Source organism: Erythranthe guttata, chromosome 11, assembly GCF_056151865.1.
Source record: "Erythranthe guttata isolate IM_541 chromosome 11, IM_541, whole genome shotgun sequence".
Taxonomy (NCBI): Eukaryota; Viridiplantae; Streptophyta; class Magnoliopsida; order Lamiales; family Phrymaceae; genus Erythranthe; species Erythranthe guttata.
In genome coordinates this window covers 6,235,402-6,254,866 of record NC_142543.1, presented here as the reverse complement: position 1 = coordinate 6,254,866, position 19,465 = coordinate 6,235,402, and the positions used below count along the sequence as shown (strand labels likewise).

Sequence of the window (19,465 nt, the reverse complement as noted above, 5' to 3'; positions counted from 1 at the left end):
CCATAACAAGTTTTGAAAACACTGAAAGCGTCATAATAATTCAAGTATCTCTATTTCTTATCCATATTATTTTCATTGCTTAAAAATTTTAAACCTTAGTTTTATTTATTAAAATGATCTACAACTTTCTGATAAATGCAAGCACGCATAAACTTTTTGTGATTCGTGTATTCATATTCTGCACGGACAAGTTTATTTGCAAAATAATATTCTTATTGCTTCTTCAAGATTGTCTTTTTCAAAGTACTTTAATATACATCTATTTTATTTTTAAAACATTTATATGATTGTTGTTTAAGTAATGTGTAGCGCTAAGTGAACGCGATACATGAAAACGTGCATGTTGATTTATATGTAATGTCATCGTTGTCTACTATAACACGCACTGTTTTGATTGATAAGATTCACGTTAATGATTCGAACGCATTGAATGAAGGAGTTGTAGCATTTGGTACGAATGATGTATTGTATTTTGCATATCACGTTTTTTTAGTCAATAATTTCATTTTATACATTACAACATTGAAGACTATGAAAATGGTTGTTTGAATTGATGTATTCTTATCTATAACACTAAAATTATCAAGTATATGTATTTAGATGATTGTTATGAAAAATTAATCATTTTATTTTTATGTCTTAAAGTGCATTGTATTTCAATTATCGATAGTTTTTGTTTGATTATGTTTTACAATATGACTTTTTAATCTTGAAAATGATCCAAGAGCATCACACTGGTGAAATACTAATTATATTTTTAAATGTTAAAAATGGTTACATGTGTTTGGAATTTTTTGAGACACACGGTTATTTTTTTACTAAGAATAGACCTACCATAGTTTACCCATTTGAGACAATTCATCATTTTACATATTCCAACTTTACCCTTATATTTACTATTTTCACCAATTTGCACAATTTTTATTTATTTATTATGTGATTTTTTTTCTTCCAATAGCTAGGTTCCGTTGACTACTAAAATTTAATTGATTAGTGTATTCGCCTACTAAAATCATAGTTGAATAGCGTATTATGATATGCAACCACTAAAACAAATATTCAACTACTAAATTATGCTATTCAACTAATCACTATTGGTATTCGTGTACTAAACTCGTAGTATTCCATTCAAGACCATTTCATGCCAATATTTACAAAAAAAGGTACATCAAAGATTGCCAAAACTTCTTTCACCAACAATATTTCGTTTACAATTTTCAATAATACCATAAATTCAAAAAATAAATACAGCACAATCTATATGTATTTTTTCACCAAGCCCACAATCAAGAAGTTGAACCACTATCCACGATGTAAAAGTTATAGCAATGATTGAAAGGTGGCCCCACCTACAACCCAAAAATCTCATTAATCAAGAAAATCAATATATATTTAAAATACAACTAGTAAATTATAGTGATCAATTACTAATTCATGGTATCCAACTATTGACTTGTGGCACTATTCAATACAAAAATATGATGTCTATTACGATTTTAGTGGTTGTATATGTTAATCAACTACGATTTTACAAGTCGACAAAAATGCCGAAAAATGAAAAAAAAAAACGGAAAAAAAAAACAAATAAATAAAAGAGGTATAGAGTACAAATCGAGAGATATAAGGGTAGGGGTGCAAGTTGGAACGAAATTTCCAATTTCCGCCGGTTTCGATTCGAAAAATTCAGATTTTAGAACAACTTATTTCATTACGACTTTCGAAATTTCGATTTCCGAATTTTTCCGATTTTTTTGGATTGGAATTGGAATTATATAAAATAAATTTGAAATTTTCGATTTTCGATCCGATTTAATTCTGAAAATTCCAATTTTTTTCCGAAAAATACACCTATAAATAATATCTATTATATAATACTTACTTTCCGAAAAATACACCTATAAGTTTTGTTTTAGGATCTTGACATAATGAATTGTTGTTAGAAGTTTTATTGGACATTATGTTGTGTTTATTTTTATTTATTTTTTTTAACTGAAATTTAGTAGTTATTAGTTTTACTTTTATCGACGTGGATGTTCTTATTTTTGAAAAATTATGAACATTTTAGAAAATTTCGGTTAGGTCTCGAAATTTTAAAGCTTATGTGATTTCCGATTTTTTTCCGAAATTCCAAAATTTCCGGGCATTTTGCAAATGGAATGAATTTTTAGATTCCAAAAATTTTGGAATTGGAATTGGAATTGATTTTATACTTCCGAATGTTTTTGAAAAAATTTCGAAAATGGTAATTTCGATCCGATCCATCCGACTTTCACCCCTATATAAGGGCATAGTGGGCAGTTTCAAAATGTGATGGGGTGATGTTAACTTGCACCAAAAAGGCGAAATCCCTCGCCCCCAGGGCCCCCATCCCTTGGCCCGACAAGGATTGATGGAGGAATGTAAATCATGGTAACTCAACGGCCCGTTAAGGTAGCGGACCCGGACCTGGTGCCCACAAGGAACCAATCTCATTGGAGTTGAAATTCCCACACTGCGGCTGCCAGGATTCGATCCTAGGACCTTGCACCAACTTACCACCTCCGGAACCAGTTGAGCTACACCCATGCGGGCATGGGGTGATGTTAACTTAAACTATGGCATAATGGGTATCCCAAAATAGCAAAAGTGAGCCGGCGTCTCCTAAGTTGAAATACCGAATGCGGGGTTTCACTAATTTTCCCTCGTATTAATAATGGCTTCTAACTAACAAACAAGAAATGGGTAAATTACAAACACCCCCCTGAGGTATGGTCGAATTACAAAAACACCCCTCTTGTTTGGATAATTACAACCACCCTCTCAACTCCTCAAATTTAGTGGAATCTTCGAGATTATATGGAGTATTATCACTCTGTACCCGTTTTATCCCATTCAAACTCTACATTATGAAGCAAGATGATCATATTATGTGATTTTTAGCTTGTATATATCAGTTTGTGGTGCATCGGAAACTGTATTTTTTACACAAAACGAGTACAAACTAGAGCACATTTCACGGAATCTAGATGACTATGTTGAATTTGGCACCATAAAGGTGGAGGTCTAAGAAAAAATCATAGTTGAGGGGGGTAGATGTAATTATCCAAACAAGAGGGAGTTTTTGTAATTTGACCATACCTCAGGGGGTGTTTGTAATTTACCCAACAAGAAATTGAACATGTAACTTGAATTAAAGAATTTGAATACATGTCAGTATTTCTTATTTATAATAGAAAAACAGTTCACATTAGTTGGATGAATTCATTAAGCAATATATTTTAAATATTTTGCTATTGTTTGAGGTTATCGTGATAGATTTTATACTCATATTACTTGGAATTATTTAAAATTATTTCTCCAGAATTTTTCCTTAACTTGTAATTTTTCCAACCAAATACATTTTGAGAATTTGTGATTAAAAATAATTTTTTTTTGAATTTGTTATGCATTTACAGTTTTTATTACAACGAAAAAACTTAATAGGGAAAAAAATGAAGCTGCACTTGTGGATGATAATTGAGAAAGTGCACAAAAAAAAATGTAAGTAGTCAAAAAGTAAACTAAAGTTGTCACACCACCATTCTTTTTGTTTTTTATTTGTTCCGAGAATTCTTGATTCATCTTTAGTAGTGCTATATAATATAATTTAATAAAATCTAATTAATTGTCCCATCTCCTCAATCTTTGGCGATATAATAGTAAACAAGTATTATTATTATTTGAGTAAACTGCAAAAAGTACCCTGTGTAATCTTAAAATAGCAAAAATCCCCATTGGATAAATAAACTAGCAAAAATCCCCATGTGAAATTATTTAAATAGCACACTCGGCCAATTGATCATTTGAGTGTTGACTTCATATAAAAAGACACAAATACCCCCTGGATTTTGCAATTAATAAATTCTTATATTTTTTAAATATTTTAATTATTTTATTTTTGTTATATCTTAATTATAAAGTACAACGGGGTCTTTAATTTATTTTTATTTTTATTATCACATAGTTTTTGTATATATTTTAAATTATGGCTACATCAAAAGAAATTTAAATTCCGTTATTATATATTTAAAAAAATTTATACTTAATTTGATTAATAAATTTTTAAAAAATTTTAGGGACAATTTTGTCATTTCACGTCCAAAAACCTACTACCAGTCGCACAACCTGCGAGTGAGCCACACTTAAGTCAACCGGAGGGTTTTTGCCTTTGACTAAATTTCACAGGGGAGTTTTTGCTATTTGGAGATTACACATGGGTACTTTTTGCAATTTACTCTTATTATTTGGCAGAACTGCAAAAGATTTGAAAACACTTATATGCTTCATATGTCTGGTGGATATCCACAAATAACTTTCCAATAATCACAGTTTGCAACTGCATAATTTTTTGGGCGTTAAAGATATAAGTTTATGGTGACAAAAACTTATTAAAACTTAATGACATGCTCAACTAAGCATTTGCTTCACATTATTTATAAAATTCATTCCAAAACAGCCAATCTAAATACAAGTTCAAATTGCATCCCTCGTTTTTTTTTTATTTTGCATTTAACATCTTTATTTTGCATCTAACATTTAATTTTTTATTTCTACATAATTTATGATTTTTTATTATTTTTTGTTTAATTTTAGCCTTTTTACACTATTAAAATATGGGTCTTAAGATATAGGTCCCTGGTGACAAAATTAATTTGAACTAAATGACAAGTTCAACTAAACATTTGCTTCACATCCTTTATTAAATTCATTCCGAAAATACCCTTTCACTCATCTTTCTTTTTTCAATTTTCACTCTAGCACTTTTTACATTATTATAAACAATATTTTTTCCTTATTTTTCGAATTTCGGGTTTCGTTAAATAATTCAGCAGATTTTTAAAATACTATGGTATACTATGTTGTACTATGGTTTACACACAACTATCAAAAAAATATTTTATTCTACAGACTATTTTTTTTTTTTTTTTGTTGTCAATACTGTAGTAGACTATAGTCTACTACAGTGTACTATGGTATATTAATTAAGGTGTCCTATGGTATTCTACGGTATACTATGGTATACTACGTTGTACGACCAAACCCTAGCATCCTCAAAGCATCAGCCGTCAAACCCTAATAGCCAACATCTGCAGCCGTCACAACCTGTAGTCACCTACCAACTTGGGAAAAACCTAGATCTACCACTTTGAACACAAATCAAGCACAATCTCTTGAAGATCATGAAAATCATATTCAAATGGTAAAAAAATATATGTTCTCCATCAAATCTCCGCCATATTCACATCCACGCCGCTGCCTCAACCACCACATCCCGTCGCCGCCTCGACCACCACGCGGCACAGCCCCCGCCGCCTCGACCACCATAGCAGCATAGCCCGCCGTCGTCGCCTTGACAATCACAACCCCTCACCCCGCCTCGACCACCACAACGGCACAACCCCCGCTGCCTCGACCACCACCACAGCATAGCCCGCCGCCGCCTCAATAATCACAACCCCTCACCCCTGTCTCGACAACCACAGCCCCTGCCGCCGCCGCCTCAACCACCACAGACCCCGCCGCCGCCTCGTCTATTATTGTCCCTTCATTGTGCTACTAGTCATGAAAACAAGAGAGAGATATAGAGATAGATAGATGAGAGAAGAAAAAATTGTAAAAGACGATGTGCAGAACCGTTTGAGAGATGGAGAGAGAGAGAGAGAACGTGGGAGAAAATTAAAAGAACGAAATTAATGAGAATTGGAGAAACGTGAATATATAAGTTAGAGAATTTAGGTTAAAAGGGCAAGATAGGGATTAAAAAAAAATTAGGGATGTGGCTCATATATTATTTGAAACTAAGGATTTAATTAAAAAAATAAATTTCGACTTGTCATTTAGTTCAAATTAGGTTTCGTTTGAGGGACTTATAGCATATTACCCCTATAAAAAAACTTATTTTTTCTTATTTTCTATACAATATTGCAAATTACAGAAAAAAACTTATTTTTTTCATTTTCTTTAATTTAAATTTTCTTTGCTTTTTCTAATTTTTTTTATATTTTATCTTATGTCGACAATTGTAGACATTTATAGTCACCCATAGTCACTATCTTCAGTAGTAGACATCTAAAACTTGAATTCCACTTCACTGCACGCCCTATATTTGCACAAATATAGTACAACAAATTGTAATATACTATGGTGTACTATGATGTACTACGGTTTACTATGGTGTAATACTGCGAACCCTATCAGCCAATAACTACCAGCTGCCGTCAAACCCTAACATCCAACAACTTCCAGCGCCGTCAATCCCTAGCAATCAACAATTTCTAGCCACCGTCCATGTATTGCAACCAACAAATCTCCAACTGCTGCCAAATGTTGTATGCCAAAATCTAGCAGCTCACCAACCCTAGTTGCCCACATTGAACCCTAGATGCCATTGTCGACGCATCCCATGCACCATCGATCTGACTTCACACCACCTTTTCCAATCGCCATCGCCATATGCGTTGCCTCCTTACCTCCATAACCGTCCCCCCTTATGCCATCGCATCCACCGCCATAGTTGTCGTCATCGCCATAGACACCATCTCCCTCAACCATGGAGTGGAGGGAGGGAGAGAGAGAGAGAGGGAGAGAGAGAGAGAGAGAGAGAGAGAGAGAGAGAGAGAATAGATCTAAGAGAGAAACCTGAATATTTAGGTTATAGGATATAGGGTATAAATGTAAGATATGGATTAAAAAAATTAGGATGTGGCGCAAAGTAGTTAAATTTAAACCTTTAACACTATTAGTTTTATATAATTATATTTAAATATGTGTATTATTAAATAATATAATATTTGCATTTAATCACCAACTTATTATTATTGTGTTATGATTATTAATAATTGATTATTATAATTATCGTTGTTGTAGTTTATGGTTTAATAGTGAGAGTGGGGTGAACTTTTTTTTAATTAAATAGCTCTATTTGGTTGGAGATAATGTAAGAAGGAAAGCTCTTGGGAAGACCCCTAAATTAAAGATATCCTAAATCTCAATTAATCGAAAGGTAAAAGTAGTGAAACATACAAAATTATGTGTGAATTAATTACGTGAGAACACATATTAAACTACACTAATTATGTTAAGATTGTATTCGCATAATGTTTGTAAATTAATCTTATGCAAGTTTATATTTGTAGTGAATGAAAATTGTGTCGATACGTCTTAGGTGTTCATATTAAATAACGGAAATTCAATATTCTGAAGTAATATTGATTTTACATTGTGATGTTAGTTTTACGTTTTTTAACGTTTTATTTTTTGGTCCATTAATCTTTTATTTTAATTAATTAAATTGTGGGTAATTCAATTATGGTATTAAGGTGATTTTATGATAATTGATTTGTAACGTTGAAGGCAATAAAATACCATGATGGGTGGGATTTTTCTTCTGCCGTTACAAATTAATCGTGGCCCTCTTCTCTCGTCTATAAAAGAAATCTACAACTCTTCTGCTCAACCATCAGACGCAATTGAGAATTCCATCAATTACAGAAATACTTAGTGAGTTGTGATATTAGAGAGACAGAGAGAAGAATGTGTGCTACGACTAAAGTTCTCAAGGAGATTCGAAGGAGGCCTGGCTAGGCTCGGCTTGTAGATAACTATTGTTCATCGTCTCTATCGAAATCCATGGCGAACGGTATGTCGATAATCTCTATTACGTGATTATATTCTTAAGATGAATTTGATTTCAAGATTATGTGATTAAGGTTTTTCCGCATAAAATTAAATAAAAGTCTTTCATGTGATACAATCAATGATGTACGGAAACTTCTAAGCTTTTCATGTTGCGGATACGTTTTAGAAATTGAAATTCAATGACACCTTTCCACAGTGTTCCAGTGTTATTTCTATGAATATTTAAAAGATTTGAGGACGTTTCTAAAAATAATGAAAATTTGGAAACGCGTTTCCACCCAATAAAATCCATAACATATTTCAAATAAATACTTAGAACTGCATGCCTACTTTATTTATATTTTTAAAAAAATTGTCTCTTTTTCTCTTCTAGTGTTCTTATATTTTTATAGATGATAATGATATACTGAAACAGATTTATATATCCCATATGAATAGGGACTTGTAAATTATGTATAACTTTTGATACACATCTATAATTTAGGATAAACATATATGACAATGTTTATAATATTTCTTAGAATTTATAAATGCACCTGTATTATTTTAATATTTGCATGTTTTCCCACATTCTCGTATCTGAATTTTCGATATATAGGGTTTCCCTATATTCGTTTTCCCGTTTTGCCGTGTCTGTTTTCCTATATCCTGCTACATAGAGTAAAATTGAATATACTTTTATGATTGTGTGTTGTATTTCGTTTTTCTTCTTTTCTTTTTTAGACATTGGAATTGTATTTAAATAAAGTGGAAATGAGCTATAGGTTCATAAGGTCATCTCCAACAACTTTTTTTATAAATGGATTTTTATATCTATAATATAAGGGGAACAATATTTTAGTACACCACTTTTAACAACATATAATCATTGTTTATATTTTACATAATTAGTATATTATATTAGTATTTAAATATTTTAGTAAATGTTTTTATAAATTCTTTTCCATATTATATAAGAAATTAAAATATGTATGCTATAAAAAATAAGTATTGTATATTATATTGTTAATAATTATTATTTTGAAAATAAATTTGAAATTTTATTATAACTAATATACATTTAAAATTGAAAGATCTACAACTTTCATGTTTTGAGAGAAGAGATATTCGAAGTGGAACAGTGTCGAAATTGAGCTTTAATTGCATGCACGTGCACAAGCCCAATGTCGCGAGTTAAGATGGGCGATCGAGAAGTCGACTTGAAGATCAAGTTATCTAATTTAATTATGCACGTTTTTAATTTAGGTTTTATTATGTTTTATTATTTTAGAGTCTTATGGTTATGATTTGCTTATTTATAAGTTTCCTTATTTTAGATTAGGTAGGAGTCATTTTCCTTGTGAAAAATGAGTCTTTTTAGATCTTATAAATAGGTTGCCAATTTGGCTTATTTTATTGGACGAATTTTAATGAATATTTGAGTATTTTGAGAGATATATATTGGCAAGGCCATTTTTGTTTGTTTTTTAGGCTCTTGCTTAATTTGAAGAGGAGAACAAAAAAGAAAGAGCCAAATAATATTCATATTTAATTGAAGATAAGGACAATAAGAATATGGATGTTGTAATATTATGTAACTATCCAAATTTAATGTCTCATTCCACCACAACCTTAATATTACATGAGTTAATGAACTACACCCAAATAATTGAATCAATCCAATACTTTAAGTGGACCTCTCATTTCTTAACCTTATATATATATTCACATTAATATATATATATATATAATAAAATGCAATAAGGGTCCTAGATCAAATACAATAAAATATAATTTATCAATTTTTTTTTAAAGTATGTACATTTACCAATTACAAATGGAAATTAAATACATATACGCTCTATAATACCTAGGGGTGATAGTATTTCGATTTATTTTTCCGAAGTAAAAAAAAACTAATTTAAATTCGTTCCAAGTTTTTTTTAGAAAATCAAAAATTGAAACTCAAAACACAGATCACTAGGATCAATGGAATACAAAATTAAAAAAAATAAAATCAATATACGGTATAAATTACACAACAAATATAAATTTTCAAAAATGTTAAATTAGACTGAAAATTAGATAATTTCGACGATAATCCAATTATTTCCGAAAATATTGAACATGGGAATTTTTTTAAATCAAATAAAGAATATTCTAAAACCGGGAATGGGTCGACATCGGCATAATTCAAAAATATCATTCCTAATTTAAAATAAAAAAAAATATTTAAAATAGTTAAGTGTGTATAAAACACTTTAGAAGGAAAAAAAAGTGAGAAATGAATAATTATTTAGCTAAAATGCAGAAAACAATTAAAAAATAAGAAATAAAAGCAGAACAAAAAAAAAAAGAAAATTACTGAAACTGTCTCACTGTAACTGTCTCTGGTGTCAAAGTGTGTGCCCCATTGTCTTGTGTCTTTCTTTCTTTTAAAACATAAACTTTTTCTTTTTTTTCTTTTTTAATTTAAATTTAAAAATAAAAATATTATATATATATATATATATATATATATATATATATATATATATAAAGGTAATTTTGTATTAAATTGGTTTAACACACTGTCATGAACTCTTGATGACAGCAATTTCCAGTTCCACTTCTACACTTTTCTCTCATATAAAGTGACACTAAAATAATAATAATAATTATTATAATAAAGTAAAAATTAAATATATACAATTTAACACTCAAAATATTACAACTGAAATTAAATAAAATCAAACTAGAAATTATTATAATTGAGAAAACAAAAAAAAAAAGGTCTCCCCAAAAATCAAATGTTGCTTCTTCAACAAAACATTCATCAGTTCCCAAGATTTCTCCATTAACACACACTAAACACATTTTCTCTCTCTCTCTCTCTCTCTCTTCTTCAGTTTCCTTTTATCTAGGGTTTGGGTTCTTCTCCGCTCCTCTGTTCTAGGGTTTTGTACCAACAGAATTTTGATTTTCATTCCCCAGTGGAACCCCCCACATTTTTGTTTCCTAGAAAAAGTGAACATTTAATAAATTTTGTTTATATTTTTATTGGAGCTGGGATTTGAGTTGGATCAGTTAAATTCCGAGATCGGAGCAAAAAAAAATCAGGGTTTAAGCTTGAAGAGGCGAAGATCGAGTTTGTATCTGTCAAATTGAAGTGCGATGTTGATTAGTAAGAGTTTGAATTGAAGAGAAATTAGAAGAATTGGGGGTTCGAAAACATGCATTTTGCTAAGCTTGATGACTCTCCTATGTTCCGTAAACAGGTTCTCTCTCTCTCTCTCTCTCTCTCTCTCTCTCTCTCTCTCTCTCTCTCTCTCTCTCTCTCTGTTTTTACTTTTTTTTACTTCTCTCACTTATTTTACTTCAATCAGCTAATCTGAGTTAGTATTGGTTTTTCAGTGATGAATTGATCAAAACTGAGTTGGGGATACGTTGTTTGGATTGTTATTATTACTTCTGATTTGTAGAAATCAATAATTTATTTAACTTAATTCTCTATAAATAATTGTGATTATGCTCGTCTCTCGAAGAAGTGGTTGGTGTTTCTGTACTTACGGTAGTTATCTATGGCCTAGCATTGTAATTTGATGGTATGTTAGGTTCAATTGTTTCAATTATGAAGGAAAACTAGTCCAATTTTTTCGATTTCTATTGGTATTCTTGTTCAAGGGAAAAACGAGGGGAGTTCTTAGGTTATGGAGTTTTACTTGTCACCGTTGTGATTTGTGATTCCCAGTAAGGAATGTTTGAATAAATCTATTTTGAAGGATGTCACGAGTAGTTATTTTTGTCATCAATGATAATAAAACGTAAGGAGATGTGCATTGAATTTGACTAATTTGAACTCATCGTATTATAAGACACGGTCCAAGGTGATTTGCAGATATAGTTAAACCTTCTGGAAGAAAGCCAGATGATTGAAGTCTTATAAATTTTTAGTTTCTTGAAATATAAAATTCTGTGTTATCCACACACGTGTAATTTGATTTTTCGTTTCGTTTGGTAGTTTCCTGAGAAAAATGCTCTGTGTGTGAACAGATACAAACCTTGGAAGAAGGTTCCGAATCCTTGGGGGAACGATGTTTGAAGTTTTACAAAGGATGTCGAAAATACACGTGAGAAACAAAATTCTTATTTTTCTGCTTTTGTTGTCTTCACATTATAGTATCTTTTTAAGTTAATAATTTGTTTGTAAATCAGAATTAGCATCGGAGTATCATTCCTTAATTTTTTATTCAATGTTTACTGCTGTTAATTTTTAGTGGTAGCCTCGACTTGAGACCACATATATCATTATTTGTCTGGCATGTGCTAATATTAAATTAGCACTTTGGTTAGGTCATATAATTCGAACCGTAAAATTAGTTTCACTTAGACGACAAAGAAAAGAAGAGGAATATATACTGTTGGCTAGAGAAAGTTATCTCCAAAACAATTGTTTTGTGGCTCTGATTGAAAAAGATCAATACAAATAGCAGTGAGAGGCACTGCAGTGTATCCTTTCTGTCTGCAAGGGGCGTTCCTCTTAATGGCCAAATTAAATATTCTTATTTGAAAATCGAAAAAAAAAATTGGCTTCTGAAATGTGGGCAAGGAGCGCCACAGGTGTTGTAAGCTGTCCGATTTATATATTCTTTCGGAGAAGAAATTAAAGAAAAAACGTTGATCTTGGATGCATTCCTATTTTTTATTCTGTGGTTTCTGAGTATTTTCGACTTTGCCAACGTTTCAAACGCAGGGAAGGACTTGGGGAGGGATATGATGGGGACATAGCTTTTGCGAGTGCACTTGAAACTTTCGGTGGTGGGCATAATGACCCCATCAGTGTTGCCTTTGGAGGTATAAATAAAATGTTTTAACTTTTATCCTGTTTGTAATGTATATATGCTTTGTGTACCATTCATCTTGCAGTATCGGCTTACATTTTAGCAGTCATAATCTATGTGTAATAACTATATACGTAAGACCCTCAAAAGTCATTATGCATGTGCAATAGTTATACATGTAATATCCTCAAGTATTAGTGCGTCGCATTACCTCTTTTATGACAGGTCCATTTGTTTGAGTTGCTGGATATAAAATCTTAGTAATTTAAGCATTTGTTTGCACATCCTAATGTGTTTTTTCTTTGTTTGGATTCGAAGTGCTTCTCGTATTTTTATTTGATCGTATTGGGGTATGGTACTCTAAATTAGACATGAAGCAACTAATTTCATCTTTGCATGGTAGACGAGCTTGTAGTAATATTCTGATTAACATTGATGCTCATAATTTAAAAATATCAAATTGTAGGTCCGGTTATGACAAAATTCACTATTGCGTTAAGGGAAATTGGGACGTATAAAGAAGTTCTTCGATCTCAGGTAAAGTGATCGCCTTGGCATGAGTTTTCTGAGATGTTCTGTTTTTATTTCACTTACAATTCTCGGCCAAATCCTTAAACAAACACAATATAAGATATGCAGATTTTGTATGCGAGATAAGGGATCTATTGAAATAAACATTTTTGGTTTTAAAATTTCGTAGGGATTATATTATGGCTGTGTAAAACATAATGTTTGTATTTCTTTAAATTATGAAACATAAAACTTTGACGGACAAACCTAGGTACATTTGAATGGTCTTCGAAAAACTTTTCTTTTTTGAGTAGTTAAATGTCTTTTGGTAAACGAGTAGAGGAAATGCTAATAATACATAGGGAATAATGTATTATGCAATAAGACAATAACCTATATTTATTTAACCATCTGTTGCTGGTTTCCTTTTCTTTCCTTTATGAATGTGCAGGTCGAGAACATGCTAAATGAGCGATTGCTGCAGTTTGTAAATTTAGATTTGCATGACGTCAAGGTACTATATGTTTACCCTTCTTTACATTTTAAAACTTCGGTGGTGTTTGCAAAAGCTTTTGGTTTTGGTTCGCAATCTGTTTTGGGTTGTTTGCAAAATGCAGCTTATGCTTTTGCTTCTCTGAAAATAAGCTGTTTTAAGAGATAATCTCAACAGCATTTCTACATCAGCCTTTTTGGTCTTAAAGCTACAACTGTACCCGTATTTTTTTTATTTTTTTTATCTATATCCAATTTACATAAGGACATTTAAGATATTTTACAAAAATAAGGTGAAAATTAAAGTTAGTTTTGTGAACACATCAACTTATATTTCTTCTATGAGTTTATATGATTACCTCTGTTTTTATGTGTTCGCCCGACTGATATATTCACCCTGACTTTGACAGCTTTTGTCCACAATCTTCGTGATTTTTGATTGTTTTTCTTTTGTTAATTGATTTATGTTCTATCATTCAATAACGAATACTAATATGCAGGAGGCACGGAAACGCTTTGACAAGGCTAGTCTTCTTTATGACCAGGTGATATTTCATTTCGACTCCTCCATTCCCGCTTTTGCATTTAGTGCCCCAAAGCATTATAACAATGCAACTTATTGAATTTATAAATAAATAAATAATCTTTCACCATGCTGCTTCAAACTTTCTTGAATTTCGGTCCAGTTGGTCTTTCTTGAATTTCGGGTAGCAATAGGTTATACCCGATATAATTTCTCTCTCTATAGGCTATAACCATTTTTTATTATAACTAGTATATTGTTCATTATGTTATGAGCTAATATAGTGTCCTAATACTTACATGTTGAGACAGGCTCGTGAGAAGTTTCTGGCATTGAGGAAAGGCACAAGAAGTGATGTAGCGAGTCTCCTCGAGGAGGTAAATATTAAATTTTAATCCATAAATTGCATATTAACTCCCTATGCTGCCAATTTCTAATTTTATCCAATAATCCAGGAGCTTCATCATGCACGATCAACGTTTGAGCAGGCCCGGTTTAATCTGGTCGGTGTTTTTCAATTACATTCTGCTTATCTTTAAATTATTCTGGACGCAAATTGCAATTTTATAAACACACATCGTGCTTAACGTATGTCAATCGTCCAGGTCACTGCTCTCTCCACCGTTGAAGCAAAGAAAAGATTCGAATTCTTGGAAGCAGTTAGTGAAACAATGGCTGCTCACCTTCGCTATTTCAAACAGGTAAAAAAACAAAACGGTCCAACTTCGTACACCTAATAAAAACTTTTTTAATTTTTTTCTTTTACACGTCTCATTTAATTCTCTGGTTTCGTGTAGGGTTATGAGCTGTTGCATCAGATGGAACCATATATTAACCAGGTTTGTCCTGACGTTTTGCTTTCTAATTGTTGCAGAAGAATTAAAAAAAAGATGATGTATATAATAGATAATGCATATATATTGTCCAGGTCTCGACTTATGCAAAGCAATCGAAAGAGAGATCAAACTACGAACAAGCAGCACTTAACGAGAGAATGCAAGAATATAAAAGACAAATTGATAGAGAGAGCCGTTGGTCATCAAATGTTTCGAACGGATCACCAAATGGAGATGGTATACAAACCATTGGTCGGAGTTCACATAAGATGATAGAGGCTGTCATGCTATCTGCTGCAAAAGGAAAGGTCAAAGAATATTAACATTTAAACAAATAAAAAAATAAACAAACCCCTCAGTTGGATTTTATATTATTCCCTTTTTATTTGCATTCCTAGCTGAAGCCTATTAAGATCTTTTCAGGTTCAAACAATTCGACAAGGCTATCTCTCGAAACGGTCATCGAACCTTAGAGGTGATTGGAAAAGAAGGTTCTTTGTTCTTGATAGCAGAGGAATGCTCTACTATTATCGTAAACGAAGCAGCAAACCTTCTGTGAGTTGATATTAGTTATATTCTTGCAATGATTATTATTACGAAAAAAGAACCCTTATACTATTCCTTATCAGGGATCGGGCAGTCAACTTTCGAGTCAAAGGAATAGTTCAGAACTGGGGTCTGGATTACTAAGTCGTTGGCTGTCTTCACATTATCATGGTGGAGTCCACGATGAGAAATCTGTTGCCCATCATACGGTTAACCTTTTGACTTCAACTATTAAAGTCGACGCCGACCAGTCAGATCTAAGATTCTGCTTCCGTATCATTTCCCCTACCAAGAACTACACTTTGCAGGTCTGTTTTTCTTGACCCGTTAATTTATATTTAGTGTTTGATGTTTGCTGGTTTTTGTATGGGGTAAAAATTCTTTTTCTTTTTGCTTGTCAGTGCAGGCAGAAAGTGCCCTCGATCAAATGGACTGGATTGAGAAAATCACGGGGGTGATTGCCTCGTTATTGAGTTCTCAGGGTCCTGAAAGAGTACGTTTTTTTTCTTCTTTCTTTTACATTAGTTCTGTCATTTTCTGACATTGTTAATGATTGAGAATTTGTTGTTATCGGTACAGGGTTTGCCTGCTAGTCCAATGGGCAGTGGCCATCATCGGTCAACGAGCGAGAGTAGTTCGTTCGAAAGTGCTGACTATGACCATGGAGCTGTTGAAGAATACACATCCGAGAGATTCGCCTCTTTGCATATGGACCGTCCTTTGAGAATCTCACAACAGCAAAGAACTGCTTTAAAAACCGAAAAGCCAATCGATGTATTAAAGAAAGTGTGTGGCAATGACAGATGTGCTGACTGTGGTGCACCTGAGCCAGATTGGGCATCCTTGAATCTCGGCGTACTTGTCTGCATAGAATGCTCGGGTGTCCACCGTAACCTTGGTGTGCACATATCCAAGGTATATAAATAGTCAAAATAGGTCTTACCCATTTATCTTTCTTTATATTTTATGTTTAAGAATATCACATATAAGTGGTTCTTGTTTTGCTTTTTTGGTACACTAGGTAAGATCGTTGACTCTCGATGTGAAAGTTTGGGAACCGTCTGTTCTGAATCTGTTTCAGTCTTTGGGCAACACTTTTGCAAATTCCGTGTGGGAGGAATTACTACATTCCAACGGTGTTTTCCAAGTTGATCTTGGTCCCTCGGGGTAATTTTTTAATTATTATTTTTGGGTGTAGAATTGTCGTATAATTTAATTTGATGTTATATTCTCTGTATGTCACTTATCTATTCCTCTTTTTGTGAAGATTATATCGGACTAATAAGCAGCAAATGGTGTACTTCAACAAGCCTAGTCCTGCTGATTCGATTTCTATTAAGGAAAAATTTATTCATGTCAAAGTAAATCTCCTTTTTTTGTTGCTTTCTTTTACTGTTTTGGTTAAAGTTACCTTCTGATTCAGATTTATGTTTTGTTTTCTGACAGTATGAAGATAAATTATTTGTTCGGAAGCAAAAAGAAAATCAATCAGTGGCACAGCAAATGTGGGATGCTGTTCGTGCGAATGATAAGAAGGGCTTGTATGGTCTCATTGTTACTTCAGAAACAGATATTAATGCTATTTACAATCAATTAGAAACGACAAGTAACCCTTCTCTTACACTTGCCAAAGTAATGCTTTTGCAAGAGCAAACTGCCATCGACCCCTACTCTGCTGAGTTGTCATTACACAAGACATTTTCGGGGTCTTCTTTAAACCCGACAAAAAGTACAAGTGATGATGTCATTGTCAATAATAGTGTAATAATAGATGATCTTGATCTTGATGGTTGTTCTTTACTTCACCTTGCTTGTGAAACTGCCGATATTGGAATGATTGAGCTTCTTTTGCAATACGCTGCTTATGTTAACGCTACCGATTCCAAGGGGCGGACCCCACTTCATCGGTGTATCATTAGAGGCAAAACTACTCTGGCAAAACTTCTCCTCACAAGGTAAAATTTTCATTTACATTTATCTATCGGAAATAATACCGATTTGACTTCAAACGTCATTTGACCAATTTCTAGTCTGATTTTGGCAAAATTCAAGCACGGAAACTGTACTATTTTGAGCTAGCTTTCTAATACATCTTGAATCAGCATAATTGGATGTCGGGTGACAGGGTTATGTACGAATGAGTTACATTTTGAACGTTAGATAACTCAAACCATCAAAGTTCCAGACAGTATTCATTAGTCCATGCATATCTTTCTAATCAGACATCCAATTTTTATTGATTCAAATTGAACTAGAAAGCTAACTCAAGGAACTATAAATTTAGTGTATTTTGCCAAATTCAGACTCGAAAATGGTCAAAATTACGTTTGAAGTCAAAACAGTATTATTAAAACTGAAACGACATTTATCACATCCCTTTTATTTATTCATGTCATTTTACATATATACGGATGTTTGTTGTTATTGAGTTGTGTTATGTTTTGAATTCAGGGGAGCAGATACACAGGCCGTGGATGAGAAAGGTAAGACACCTTTTCAAGTTGCGGTCGAATCAAATTTTGATGACGTTGAGGTTCTTGCATTGCTGTCGGACACGCATCATCGATGAAGTCATGATGATGAGGTTAAGAGATATAGAGAGAGAATGAGTCTACTGTAATTATGTATTTATAGCTTCATCTCCTCTTTTCTCAATATTTGATTGCTGCCCGAGCCTATGATGAATTCGTGGTTGTTTTAGTTTGGCTGTGTTGTTTAATGTTTGTGAGAACTAGTGGAACAAAGCTTTAGGTCTAAGAGACTGTAACGTAATGTTGATTCACCTATTATTTGTCACGCGTCTTTCTTCTGGTGATGATTGGCGGTTTGAGGTTTTTTTTTTCTTTTCTTTTTTCTTCGTCGGTCGGTTTCTCTGTTTTGTTGTAAGTAAATGTTAGTTTTTCCGAGTTAGGATGTGAGGGTTTGATGAGTTGTAACTTTTGTGTATACACTTTGATTTGGAATTGGAACAAGAAGAGTTTTGCCTTGTTGCATCGATTGTTGTGAATTACGACTGCTGGATTTGGTGTTGCACTGAATTTTCTTTTTGATGTATTCTTTTCTCTACTGCACAATGTCGATATATAATTGATCGAAAATTTCTACATGTGTTACACGAATCCCGTTTGTCATAAACAGAAAATGCAAACTTGTACACGATTGAATTGAAAGCTACTACAGATTTTTTCCGACTTCTTGATTTTGATACTCTAATCAGCTTTCAGTTTCTGACGTATTCTCGGATATATGAATTCTGTTATGGGAACTTGTTTCGACTTTCGATTTACACTACCCGTAACAAGTTGTGAACCGCAGTGCAAGCTCTTTGTTTATGGCTCTGAAACCCGTTATAAGTTATAACACTATTCCTTCGTGTTTTGAAGCACGGAGCTCAATTAATCGACGTTCTTCACCTAATTTTTTGATTTTCTTTTTTTAATTCAGTATGTATGTAACATATTGATCATTGTTGTATAGTCGATAAATTAATAATCTCTCGCTTAGATAATAATTTATCTTGGTACAAACTCGGTCACAACGTTCTAAATTATTAACTTCATGATTTAATATTCGGCCAAGTTAATAGAATTCCCCTAGTCTCAACTCAATTATATTAATTTATAAAGGTTTAATTGTATAAAATTTAACTCAAATATATCAGACAAACTAACCATAAAATTGAATGTTCACTATATTTTTTTCTTTTAATTTATGTTTGGAAATATACTATAAATAAATAAATAAATAAAGGGTAAATTACAACCACACCCCTGAGGTATACTTAAATAACTTTAAGGTCCCTGTGGTATCGATAATTACACTCACCCCCTTGAGACATAGTTATAAACTCCAATGGTATAATGCATTGGATACGTTATTACGATAGAGTTCTAACGGACTATTGGTTTCAGGAAGTGGTGAAGACAACAAAAAGTTATGGGTGATTTAAAAAATATTGGGGGAGCCATGTCATCCCATAACTCCCCATAACTCTATGTTATCTCCACAACTAGCTAAAAGTAATAGTCCATTAGAACCCTATCGGAATAATGTATGCAATGCATTATCCCGTTAGAGTTTTTAACTACCTTTCAGGAGGTGAG

The 19,465-nt window shown here is 32.5% G+C and overlaps 1 protein-coding gene across 1 annotated transcript; it reads left to right on the top strand.

Moving 5' to 3' along the window:
* The first annotated feature begins 10,291 nt into the window (after window positions 1–10,291).
* On the top strand, window positions 10,292–18,355 carry SFC (ARF GTPase-activating protein). Its single transcript, XM_012992640.2, has 19 exons — window positions 10,292–10,892; window positions 11,668–11,744; window positions 12,368–12,468; window positions 12,922–12,992; window positions 13,417–13,479; window positions 13,958–14,002; window positions 14,292–14,357; window positions 14,436–14,483; window positions 14,586–14,681; window positions 14,778–14,819; window positions 14,909–15,124; window positions 15,240–15,371; window positions 15,446–15,670; window positions 15,769–15,855; window positions 15,942–16,277; window positions 16,384–16,529; window positions 16,630–16,723; window positions 16,809–17,317; window positions 17,814–18,355. The coding sequence occupies exons 1-19, from the start codon at window positions 10,848–10,850 to the stop codon at window positions 17,929–17,931; spliced, it is 2,517 nt and encodes an 838-aa protein (XP_012848094.2). The 5' UTR covers window positions 10,292–10,847; the 3' UTR covers window positions 17,932–18,355.
* The last annotated feature ends 1,110 nt before the right edge of the window (window positions 18,356–19,465 follow it).

What these genes read in the sequence shown, in the direction of transcription:
- SFC (XM_012992640.2), top strand. Translation starts at nt 10,848, where the DNA reads ATGCATTTTGCTAAGCTTGATGACTCTCCTATGTTCCGTAAACAG. An exon ending in AGCAGGCCCGGTTTAATCTG is followed by an intron (nt 14,484 to 14,585) that starts GTCGGTGTTTTT and finishes TCAATCGTCCAG; the next exon opens with GTCACTGCTCTCTCCACCGT. An exon ending in CCAAGAACTACACTTTGCAG is followed by an intron (nt 15,671 to 15,768) that starts GTCTGTTTTTCT and finishes TTGTCAGTGCAG; the next exon opens with GCAGAAAGTGCCCTCGATCA.